We start from the raw sequence: 12,794 nt of genomic DNA, 5'->3' as shown, positions 1-12,794 counted from the left end.
ATAAAAAATTAAGATAGTGTATATCATATTGATATTTAATTTATGTTTTTGAAAGGATGCATTTGTAATTTTAAAACCTCAAGGTACCCGTCTGAGAAGGATGGTAACGGTGACACTTGGTGACACTTTCAAGGTGACACTTGTTTGCCAAAGCGAGATTCCTTACGCGGCAGGCAAGAGCCAACTGGGAGAGGACCGCCTGAGGGGCCAATCGGAACCAGCCCATCTTCCTGGCTGATTCTGAACCACAGAAGACTGAAGGAGCCCCAGGGACAAGCAAGCAGTTCAGAAAGCGTCCCATGATGTCACACAAACAGGCACACCCAAGGCCTTAGAAACACCTCAGATCTGGTAACGTGACCTAAATCAGGCTCCCAACAGGCATTCAAGTTCCCGTCTCACTTCCATCCGGTCACAGAACCTCAGGACTCCAGAACCCTGGAAACCAGACGAATCACCCCAACGACAGTGTGATGAGTGTCCACACCAGGCCATGGCACAAGTCCTCCGGGACGGCCCACGAGGTAAAAGGCGGGCACTGCAGCTCAAGTCACCCCTGCACGAGACACACATCACCTCTGTAAGGCGCTAACCCCCTACACTGGACACACCACGTCGCCTCCATAAGCTGCTAACCCCCCCTGCACCGGACACAGCACGTCGCCTCTGTGAGCCACTAACCCTTCAGATTCACCTTTTTTCTGCTTGACATGTTGTTACAATTATTAGTCATAAAAAAAAAAAAAAAACTTTACAAAATGTTAAAAATAAAATTTTTAAATCAAATGAATTTATAGGTTTTAATCTGCATAAACTTTAACTTATACTTTGATTAACGTGAATTTAAAAAAAATGAACCATTTTGACCATGCACTTACTGATGCTAAATGTCCTAGAAGATGACTCATCCCAGTTCCAACTATGCTTCAAAAGCTTAATCAATTGAAATTACTTAGAACGAAGCGAACCCCAAGCATGTGTTACAAGGCAAGGATAACGGTGGAAAGCCCAACGATGACAGTTTGCACTGGCACCTAATTTACAGGGGTGCGATGATCATCTATTTTCTTGAAGACGAACTTCTCAGAACTGTCTCTCAGTCACCCACGCGGCATGTGACTCAGGTTCGGACAGCCAGAGCCCGCGTCCTTGCCGACCAACCTCTCCGACACTTCGGCGTCAGCAGCACCATCTCTACCTCTGGATACACGGCGACCTTGATCCTGCCTCCCAACTTCCGGCCTTGCTATGTGCTCTGTCTAAACTATTCCCTCAAGACCCCCCGTGGACGTGTCCTTCTCATCGGTGAGGCCTCCGCTTAAAGAGCACCTCTCTGGCCGTCCTACTTAAAGTAGCAACCACACATCTCTGCTTTATTATCTTTCTGGCCCCTGGCACCAGCTGAAATAATCTTATTTATTTACTTGTTATCTATCTCCCTCCATTAGAATGAAGTTCTACAGGAACACAGACATTGTACGTTTTTTACACCATGATACCTCCAGTGCCCAGAACGGTGGAGCAAAAGTACACAATAAATACTTGTTTTGTAAGTGAGTAACTTCTCTGCTACAAAATCCACTCACTTCTCTTATACAAGTAAACTTCCTCAGGTTCTTAGTTATTCCAACTATTTGATATCAAATGTAACCATTTAAGATATGACATCTCTTCTCCTAGTCTCCACCAGGTAGCAGCAGACCACAAGGAAATACATACATTAGAAACAAAAAAATTATGGTAACGGCACCGTTCTGTTCGGGGACGGGTGCGGCGTGGTGCACAGCACAATGTACGGACGCCTGAAACTAATGTAACATCAGGTGTCGACTACACACGAAACAAAAGGAAATTAAAAAACCAGGTACAAACACTAGGAGAACAAATCTGGGACCGCTGTGTGAAGGATCAGACTCGCAGAAACCCTGGTGTCCTTGTCCCGCCGTGTCACTCAGAACTAGATGAGTTATTAAGTGATGATCTCGAACCAAGCCGCCCCAGCCCCCTAATTCTGATCTATTTTCCTCTATAACATTCCTTCTGCCCCTGGTATTCCACGTATTTATGTTTTTACCTCTTACCCACAAGACATTTGAGAGCAAGACAACTGTTTTGTTCAACAGAGTCTCTCCAGCATCCAGAACAATGTGTGGTTCTTGCAAACTCTCAATAAATACTCATTTAATGAATCAATGCATGAAAAATACACGGTAAATTAAGGTCATTATAGTCAACTTAAATCTGACCATAAAAAAATCTTTTTCTTACAATATTTATCCAAAAAGATGGGCGTTTTCATACCTAAATGGGTAAGCTTCCTTTATCTAAAGAAAACTGTATTAAAGTATAATTGACATACAGTATTATATTAGTTTCAGGTGTACAACACAGTAATTTGACATTGTATACCCTGTGAACTGATGCCTACAATAAATGTAGTTATCATCTGTGACCGTATGGTTAATACAGCACTCGCGACTGTATTCCATAGGCTGTACATTCCATCATTGTGACTTATTTCATAACGGGAAGTCTGTACCTTCTCTTCACTCGTTTCATCCCCCACCCAGCACCTCTCCCCTCTGGCAAGACACAACTCTGCGCTCTGTATCTATGAGTCTTGGTTTTGTTTCAGTTTCCACATATACTTGAAATGATGTGGTATAGTTCTTTCTCTGTCTTACTTCCCTTAGCAGAATACTTTAGGGTCCCATCCGTGTTGATGCAAATGGCAAGATTTCTTTTTTTTTTTTTTCTGGCTGAGTACTGTTCTGTTGTATATAGGTACCACCTTTTCTTTATCCATTCATCTCTATCAGTGAGCCCTTTGGTTGTTTCTATGTCTTAGCTATTGCAAATAGAGCCACCAGAAACAAAGGAGTGCATTATCTTTTCAAAGTAGTCTTTTCATTTTCTTAGGATACCCAGAAGTGGAATTGCTCGATTGTTTGGTAGTCCTAATTTTAATTTTTTCAGGAATCTCCATCCTGTTTTCCATAGTGGCCTCACCAGTTTACATTCCCACAAACAGTGAGCGAGGGCCCCTTTTCTCCATATCCCCATCAATTCTTGTGATTTCTTTTTTTAATAATAGTCATCCTGACATGCAGCAGGTAATATCCTATTGTGGTTTTGACGTGCATTTCCCTGATTAATGATGTTAAGCATCTTTTCATGTGTCTGTTGGCCACCTGTATGCAGGTCCTGGAAAAATGCCTCTTCATATCCTCTGCCCATTTATGAATTGGATTATTTTTGTTACCGAGTTGTATGAATTCCTTTTTTTTCTTTTTTTGGATATTCACTCCTCATTATATATGATTTACAAACATCTTATCCCAGTCAGTAGTTGGCCTTTCCATTCTATTGATGGCTTCCTTCATTGCTCACAAGCTTTTCCGTTAGATGCCATCCCATTTGTTTACTTTCCCTTCTGCTGTCTTTGCCTTTAAGTCAGATCTAAGAAAACATCTCCAACAATGACGTCAAGGAGTTTACCACCTACTTTCTGTTGGGTGTTTTATGCATTCAGTTCTTACTTTCAAGTCTTTAGCCCATTTTGAGTTTACTTTTGTGTGTGGTGTAAGCAAGTGGTCCAGTTTTCCCAACACCATTTGTTAAACAGACTTTTTCCCATGGCATAGTCTTGCCTCCTTTGTGGAAGATTAATTGGCCATATAATCGTGGGTTTACTCCTAGGCTTGCTATTCTGTTCCTTTGATCTACATGTTTATTTTTGTGCCAGTACCATACTGTTTGATCACTACAGCTTTGTAGTGGATCTTGAAATCTGAGATTGCAATATCTACAGCTTTATTCTTCCATACATAGTATAATGTCATGTGTAAATAATAACAGTTTAATTCTTCCTTTCCAATTTGGATGCCTTTTATTTTTTTCTTGCCTAACAGTGCCGTGGCTAAGACTTCCAATTCTCTGCTAAGAAATGTAGTCACCCTTGTCTTGATCCTGACCTTAGAGTAAAAGCTTTTCGCTTTTCAAAGTTGGAATATTATTTTAGCTGTGGGTTTGTCACATATGGCTTGTATTGTGTTGAGGTACATTCCCTCCATATGCACTTTGTTGAGAGTTCTTATCATAAATGAATGTTGACTTATGTCAAATGCTTTTTCTGCATCTATTGAGAAGATACGACTTTTATCTTTCATTTTTTTTAACGTGGTGTATCACAGTATGTCACATTGTTTTGCAGATGTTGAACCTTTCCATTCCTGAAATCAATGCCACTTGACCATGATGTATGATCCTTCTAATGTATTTCCTAACTTGATTTGTCAATATTTTGTTGAGGATTTTTGCATGTATGTTCATAAGGGATATTGGCCCGTAATTTTATTTTTGTGGTATGCTCTGGTTTTGATATCAGGGTAACTGATGGCCTCATAAAATGACTTTGAAAGCTGTCATTCCTCTTCCATTTTTTTTTTTTTGAGGAGTTTAAGAATACTAGGTATTAAATATTCTTTGAATGTTTAGTGCAATTCACCAGTGAATTCTGATCCTGGACTTTGTTGGGAAGTTTTGGATTATTATTTAATCTCCTTAATAGTAATTGGTCTATTTAAATTTTCTACCTTTTCATGATTCGGTCTTGCTAGGTTATATGTTTCTAGGAATTTATCCATTTCTTGTAGGTTGTCCGGTTTGCCTGTGTGTGACTGTTGTCTCTGTTAGGATTCTTCATATTTCTATGGTGTCAGTTATAACTTCTTTTATTCTGATTTTGAGTTCTCTTTTTCTTCATTAGTCACCAATTTCATCTTTTTGTGGAACGAGCTCTTGGTTTCATTGATCTTTTCTGTTGTCTTTTTAGTCTCTATTTTACTTATTTCCACTCTGATCTTCATTATTTCCTTCCTTGTACTAACTTTGGGTTTCATTTGCTCTTCTTTTCCAATTCTTTAGGTTTAAAGTTAGGCTGTTTGGGATTTTTCTTCTTAATGTAGGCCTGTATTGTTATGAACTTCTCTCTCGTAACTGCTTTCGCTGCATCCTGTAGATTTTTGATATGTTTTTCATTTGTCTCTAGGTATTTTTTTTTAATTTCTCCTTTTTTTCCTTCAAAGGTCCCTTCATTTCAGTAGCATGTTGTTTAATCTCCACATTTTTGTGGTTTTTCCAATTTTCTTCTCGTAGCTGATTTCCAGTTTTACACCATCATGGTTGAAAACATGTTTGATGATTTCAATCTTGCTAAATTTACTGAGATGTTTTTGTGGCCTAGCATGTTATTTACCCTGAAGAGTGTGCCGTGTGCACTCAAGATGAAACATATTATGCTGCTTTTGAATGTAATGTTCTATATAGATCTATTAAGTCCATCTGGTCTAATGTGTCATTTGAGGCCAATGTTTCCTTACAGACTTTCTGTATGAATGATCTAATTATTAACAAAAGTGGGATGTTAAAGTCCCCTCCTATTATTGGATCGCTGTCTCTTTCTCCCTTTATGTCTGTTGATATTTCCTTTAAACATTTTGTGGGTTCATTAAACATTATGTTGAGTTCATATACATTTATAAATATTATATCCTCTTGCTGGAGTGACCCCTTTATCATTATCTATTTAATGCCCTACTTTATTTTCTATAAGTCTTTAAGTCTATTTTGTGTGAATATAAGCTACCATAGCCTTCTTTTCATTTCCATTTGCATAAAATATATTTTTTCATACCTTCACCTTCAGTCTGTGTGCCGTTACTTTTGAACTGAGTCTCTTGTCAGCAGCATACGGAGGAGACTTTTTTTTTTTAGAAGCCCATTCAGTCACTCTACATCCTTTGATTGGAGAATTTAGTTCATTTACATTTAATTTTAAAAGGTATGTACTTACTGCCCTTTGTTATTGTTTTCAAGCTGTTTTTACAGTTTTTGTTCTTTTATTCTTCCCTTCTCTCTTCCCCTGATGTCTGATAACTTTTAGTGTTGAGATTCCTTTCTCATTTTGTGTATTCATTGAAAGTTTTTGTGGTTATCATGAGGTTCAGATACAACATCGTACGTATATAATGATGTGTTTTAAGTTCATGGCAACTTAAATGTGAATACATTCCAAAATTCTACATTGTCATCCCCCTCTGTTAATGTTTTAGGTTTTTTGTCACATTTTACAACTTTTTATGTATTACTTAGCTAATTATTGTAGTTTTAGTTAATTTTACTATGTTGGTCTTTTGAATTTCATATTAGTTTTATAAATGATTTACTACCTTCACTATATACTTACCTTTTTCCACTGAGATTTTCACTTTCATATGTTTTCTTGTCATTAATTAGTGCCATTTCTTCTTAGCTTTAAGAAGTCCCTTTAGAACTTCTTGTGAGGCTGGCTGAGTGGTAATGATGTCCTTTAGCTTTTGTTATATGAAAATTCTCTCTCTCCTTCAATTCTGAGTGGCCGGGTACAGTATTATCGGTTGCAATTTTTTTGTACTTTGAATATGTCCTGCCGCTCCCTTCTGCCTTGCAAAGTTTCTGCTAAGAAACCTGCTGATAGCCTCCTGGGTTTACTTTGTGTGTAAACAAGTTGTTTCTCTCTTGCTGCTTTTAAGATTCTCTACCTTTAACTTTTGACATTTTAATTATATCTTGGGGTGAAACCCTTTGGATTCTTATTTGGCACTCTCTGGGATTCCTGGATGTGGAGGTCTGTTTCCTTTGCCAGATTAAGGAAATCTTCAGCCATTATTTCTTCAGATAAGTTTTTCTGCCCCCTTTTCTCTCCTTCTGCGGCTCCTATAATGTGAATGTTACTTTGCCTGAAATTGTCCCATGGGTCACCTAAGTTGTCTTCATTTTTTAAAAAATCTCTCTCGTTTTTGCTGCTCTGTCTGGGCGAGTCCCATTGCTTTGTCCTCTGGTTCACTCTCCGACCTCTTCTGATTCGCCCAGTCTGCTGGTGAACCCCTTTAGTGTATACTTCAGTTATTTGTTCTGCTTCAGCTCTCCGACTTCCATTTGGTAGTCTCTTGTGTTTTCCATCTCTCTGTGGCAGTTCTCACTGCGCTCATCCATTCTTCTCCCAAGCTCGGGAGGCACCTTTATGACCACTGCTTTGAACTCTCCATCAGGTAATTTACTGATGTTGCCATTTCATTAAGGTCTTTTTCTGAGGTTTTGTCTTGTTCTTTCATTTGGAAGATAAGTCCTCTGTCTCATCTTGCCTGATTTTATGTGTTTTTTTTTTTTCTATACATGAGGCAAAACAGCTACCTCTCCCAGTCTTGAAGAAGTGGCCTTGTGTAGATGACCCCTGAGGCCGAGAAGCACAATCCCATCTGGCCACCAGTGCCAGGTCCTCCAGGGCAGTCCCGAGTGTGGGCTACTCGCATCTGCTGGCTGTGGGGAGGCCGGGGCTGTGGCACTGAGAGGCATGGCACTCATCTGGCAAGGTGGCTGCAGTTACGGCCAGGGGAGGACAGGATGCTTGCCCAGCTGGCTGTGGTGCGGCTGTGGCATGGAGTGATGGGGCATGCCCAGGTTACAGGAAGATTGCCAAAATGGCTAATGCCAACACTGGCATTAGCAAAGTACAACGGGATTGCAAAATGACACCTGTCGCAGAAAGATCCTGCTTCTCTGGCATTCACTTCAGGAATAAGGGGGTCAGTCTCCTTTCGGTATGGCCTAGATGCTTCTCAAAGTGCAGCTTTTGTTCTGGGTCCCAGGGTGAGTTGAGTGTGCGTGCTAACCCTTTACGGGCAGGTTCTCTGTTCCCCAGTTTTATGGTTTTCCTGGACACAATCCCCATTGTTTTACATTTTGGCAGCTCATCTCTCCGGTGCAGAACCCAACGATTGAGGTGCCTGATGTGTGAAACATCCCCTACTCCTCAGGGAGAGTCCCCACATTTTTGAGATCTCTCCTGATTGTGGCTGCCGCACTGGGGATAGGCTGTTTGGTGAGAGCGTGTCTCTGTCTCTTCTACCTGTCTCCATGTGGCCTCTGTCCTCCGTTTCCAGGACTTTTCCAGAGGAAATGATTCCACATGTAGGTGTGTTGTGTCTGTGGGAGGTAGTAAGTTCAGGATCTTCCTGCACCTGCATCTAGCCTAAAACACCCCTATGGAGTACCCCGTTTCCTCTGTAACTCCCCACAAAGGCGGCACCGGGCGGCAGAACCCACGCGTCAGCCGAGCGGTTCCTGTTTCAACAGGACCGTACTGCAAATAACTGGCTGCGTTTTCTTTCATCTCACCGAAACTTGGAAAATATCCTGAACTGCTGCAATAAATGGTAACACGTTCTTTCTAAAAGCCATTCCACAGTCGGTACAGATTCTACTTCTTCTACGCCACCTACGTTAGTAACCTGTAAACACAGAGCACAAAAGCACGACTTTATTGCCTTAAAACAAATATGCACAATTTTCAAGGACTTAGGCAACCCTGGGTTTGCCTCATAACTACTTGCCTTGATAATGAGGCCTGTTCTGTATACGACCTCCACCACTTCGTCTCTACCCAAACTTGGTTTCCCGTCCCACACGACTTCTATTCTTGCCATTTTTCTAATGCTATTTCTTGTGCTCCGATAAAGAATACGGGAAACTTCCTCACCTTGACATACTTTCCACAGATACCTGTTCTTTTCAGTCTCGTAATTCTCACATTTTCTATGCAGGTGGTATTTATGAGCTCAATTTTAACTACAGGGATAGAGTGGTTCCAGAGGGGCTAATAATCCCATTGCCAAGATACCCCATTTTGACATTCAAGAACCACAGGACTTTCTTCCCTCAAGGAATTCTCTTCCAAAGAACCCCTCTCCCCCATGCGAATGGTAGCCTTTTCTTAAATGTCTTCTAGAAATAAAAGTATGTCTATATCACCATATACGTATTTACGTGCATACTTTTGTTTATATAGAAGTCGTTCTTTCCATCTTCAGTTGATAACACACATGGGGCGTCCCCACACGTGCACCTACGGATCTGCTTCATTTGGATGTGGCCCCGCCCACACGTGCTTACAGTGTAGCCGGGAGGCTGGCACCACAGACACTAAACAAACGGCCCAAACAAGTAACAAGTTGTACGATCACAACTTGTAATCAGTATCAAAGCACTATTTGAGTGTATTGGGGGAGTGGGGTTTCTACCTCTGGCAATGAAGTTTCTGACCAACCTGAGAAAACAGTTTTTTCTTTTATTATTATAATTCCTATGATGTCAGCAAATCCCTGTAGTCTAGTTTTCTTTACACACACACACACACACACACACACACTCTTAAGGTATTTGAGACAAAACTGAATCCCCAAACCTAAATCTCTATAAAAAAGAAAAGGAACCTCGCCAGTAAAAAGCTTTCTCCCCAAGAGGATCTGAAACATAAGCTACTTCTCAAATGGCCAGGTTTGTCTGAAACACACAAAGATATTCTAAATCGAATAATATTTTTCCATTATGACTCTCCAAGCTGAGCTCGCTCGCCCTCTGTTACCTTGGAGACAGATGATGCTGTAATAATCCAGAATTCTTTGCCATGTCTAGCTCTGTGAGCAGAGACCACCTGGAGGTCATACGGATTATAGACACCTTTACGATTTTTCCGACAAAGGCAATATACAAATTCTCCATCATCTTTTAAAGGTTCCTGAGGTTAAAAAAATTTTAATTAACTTGATCAACTTAAGTAGTAAAATGGCTGAACAGGTTACTCAATAAACTGAAACAATTTTAGATGAAAATTAAGAATAATATCCCTGAGGAAAGTTAACATCAAATTGTGTCCGTCCAAAGTTCAACAAGATCAATCTTATGAAAGATTTAAAATATATAATTTTCATTCTTACAGCATGGTGAAAAAACATTCACGAAAACTGATCTATGTGTTCACTCATGCGTGCTTATTCACACAAAGAACTTGGCAACATACGTTTTACAACACGCTCCACCTTCAGTAAATCTTCCAACACCGGAAGCCTTTTGAGCACATTAATCATTTATTTTGTTAATGACGGTGGCTTAGTATTAGAGTAACAATAGCTAATATTTGTTAGGTAAATAATTTGTTAGGTAAATAATAAATATTTAATAAGTAATAACTGTTTCATGTTATATTTATAACCACGAGAATTTAATTGCTTTAATTTTTTAAATTAACCACGGATGATGATCGTTAAACAGACGCAGAAATTACTAGTTTGAGAGATTAGGTCATTTGAGAAGAGTCACAAAGACAGGCAGGGGCAGGCTAAGATGTGAGCATGTGTCTGACCAAACCCACACTCCGACACACTGCAATTTACCCTAATACCTGCTTCTTTTTTACCTGGCATTATTGAGAAATCAGCCATTCCACATTAAGAAAAAATTCTAAGTGAAATTTCTTTCTTCTAGCTTTGAAAATTTTTAACTGTCGCTATGAACCCTCTACAAGAAAGTTCAAGTTAGTCATTCCTGGATAATTAAAATTTATTATTAAAAAAATTATAATTCAGTGATGCCTTCAGAAGCTATTGAACTGAGTAAACAGTTTCTAATTACTGGAATTTAAAATTCTGGATCCAGTTTTACTTCTCAAAAAACCATCTTCCCTTAAGACCCTTCGTGTTCCTTCTCAATGTCTCAACCGTTCCCTTTTCTTGTTCTGACCGGACACAATGCATCCCTGGAAACCTTAAGAAACAAGTCCACAAACTGCGAGTCAACGTTAATAACTCAGCTCTGGATGGCGACGTGCACGGTGGCGGCTGTGTTCCAGTTACTGGGCCACTCGAGGCATTTCTGTTCTAATTATCGTTCAAAAAGTTAAGGATGTTAGAACCTTAACGCAGACACGACTCTCCCAATGGGTCGTGTATGTAATTAAGTCATCCACGTACAAGAAGCACAGAATGTTCCAATTAAATATTGTCTTTCGATTAAAAACAAGTATTTGTTTCACATTCTCAATCCTCTCTTCACATACACGCGAAACACACCTTGTCAGTGAGTCCAGGGGCATCCAGCTCAGGGACAGCTTTGTGAAACCACGGCGCCCACCATCTGCCAGGCACACGCCACGCGCATTGCCTCATTTCCTGGCCACAGCTCCCTAACGTTAAGTACTATTATTTCCGCTTCAACATCAAAGAAGCTGACGCTCAGAGAGGCCAGGAACTTGCCCAAAATAACGCCGGGAGCGTACAAATAGAGCCTCACACCCGGGAGACTCCGATTCCATCATGCGTGGTGCTTGCCTTTACGTTAACGCTGCCTCCGACGACGATCAAAAGAGCACTTATCCTCCTGGTGACAGCCTAGAGCAGGGCCAGCAAACCACGGCCGGGCCCATGCGCCTGTTTCAGTAAATGAAGTCCCCCTGGAACACAGCCACACCCACTTGTTGCTCCCGCACCACGATGACAGACCTGAGTGGTTACGACAGAGGTCAGGGGGCCCGCACAGCCTAAAATATTTACCATGTGGCGCTCTTCGGAAAAAGGGAAGTTGGCCCCTGGTCTAGAAACACTCAATTGTGCGCCAGAATCGCCTGGGGCAGCTTCATAAAACACGGATCGCTGGGCTCCACCCCCAGAGTCTCTGACTCCCAAGTCGGGGGCAGAGAGGGGACTTCGGATTGCTCAAAAGCTCCAGGGGACACTGATGCTGCTGGCCTGGGGCCTGCCATTTGAGCGCCCTGGGTCTACGGAGTAGGACGAGAGGGTCCTGCCCAGTCTTTCATCTTCTGTAATGAAGGAGGTCACAGGAGGCAGAGTTACCAGTGCTTGTGGCTGCCTGTACTCCCCGGTCACGTGACCCAGGACATGCTAGAACTTCCCCGAACAGGAAGGGATAAGGACATACACAGATAATGAGACAGAAAATGGGGCACAAGCAGTAAGGGTGCAGATACATGCTACAAACACACGTTAGGATTTCTTCTTAAATCGCAAAATAACTGATAAACAGGAACATAAGAATAGATTCAAATTTTGGACATATGTTGTATCTGTTTCTCCGTTCTTGGAATAAGTGAAATGAAATGATGCCCCACACTTTCAGTTTTTGATTGTTTCGGGTTTTGTTTTTTTTTTTTTTTTTTTGACATCCAACACTTTTTTTTTTTTTTTCAAATTTTTTTTTTTAACGTTTTTTTATTTTTGAGACAGAGAGAGACAGAGCACGAACGGGGGAGGGTCAGAGAGAGAGGGAGACACAGAATCTGAAACAGGCTCCAGGCTCTGAGCTGTCAGCACAGAGCCTGACGCGGGGCTCGAACTCACAGACCGCGAGATCATGACCTGAGCCAAAGTCGGACGCTCAACCGACTGAGCCACCCAGGCTCCCCGACATCCAACACTTTTATAAGCATGTACTATGAAATCATGATTGTTAATTTGATGTTAATGGGATATTTAATTTTGATGTAATATGTGCAGTGAATGAAATAAAGATTGAGATACACTTTCCAATAACAACTTTTATAGCACAAAACTGAATAAAACAGAGTAATACCTTTAGAATAATCTTCTGAACTGCAAGTTTGGAACTTTTGTACTCCAAACAGCGCTGCGGTAACATTGTTTGCCAGCCAAACTTTTCTCGTAGCCTTATAATATGTCTTGTCACATCATCATCCTCCGGTTCTGGTTTACAACATTAAAAAAAAAGATCCAATAGAAGTGTGAATATGGGCATCACTTAAGGATAATGTATACTACTCCAAATATTTCTACACGGAGAAAACATTTTAATGGGAACTTAAAAGTTTACACAAAGGCTCTATAATTGGAAGAGAAAAAATAGCTTAAAATTTACTTTTAACATAAGCTGGAAAGAAGGAATAA

General features: G+C 40.7%; 1 protein-coding gene across 7 annotated transcripts in view; it reads right to left on the bottom strand.

The window, feature by feature from the left end:
• DNAH14 (dynein axonemal heavy chain 14) overlaps positions 1-12,794 on the bottom strand; it is a 407,059-nt gene that overhangs the window by 271,508 nt on the left and 122,757 nt on the right. For all 7 annotated transcript variants that reach the window (XM_042925989.1, XM_042925990.1, XM_042925991.1 and 4 more), the window contains 3 exons: positions 12,463-12,593; positions 9,464-9,616; positions 8,218-8,330 (listed from right to left, as the gene is read on the bottom strand). In XM_042925989.1, the coding sequence (XP_042781923.1) occupies positions 8,218-8,330; positions 9,464-9,616; positions 12,463-12,593 (397 nt within the window). The remainder of the gene's footprint in view (positions 1-8,217; positions 8,331-9,463; positions 9,617-12,462; positions 12,594-12,794) is intronic.

Source organism: Panthera leo, chromosome F3 (genome assembly GCF_018350215.1).
Source record: "Panthera leo isolate Ple1 chromosome F3, P.leo_Ple1_pat1.1, whole genome shotgun sequence".
NCBI classification, from domain to species: Eukaryota; Metazoa; Chordata; class Mammalia; order Carnivora; family Felidae; genus Panthera; species Panthera leo.
Note: the sequence above shows the minus strand (reverse complement) of the source record. Positions and strands in the feature narration are given on the sequence as shown.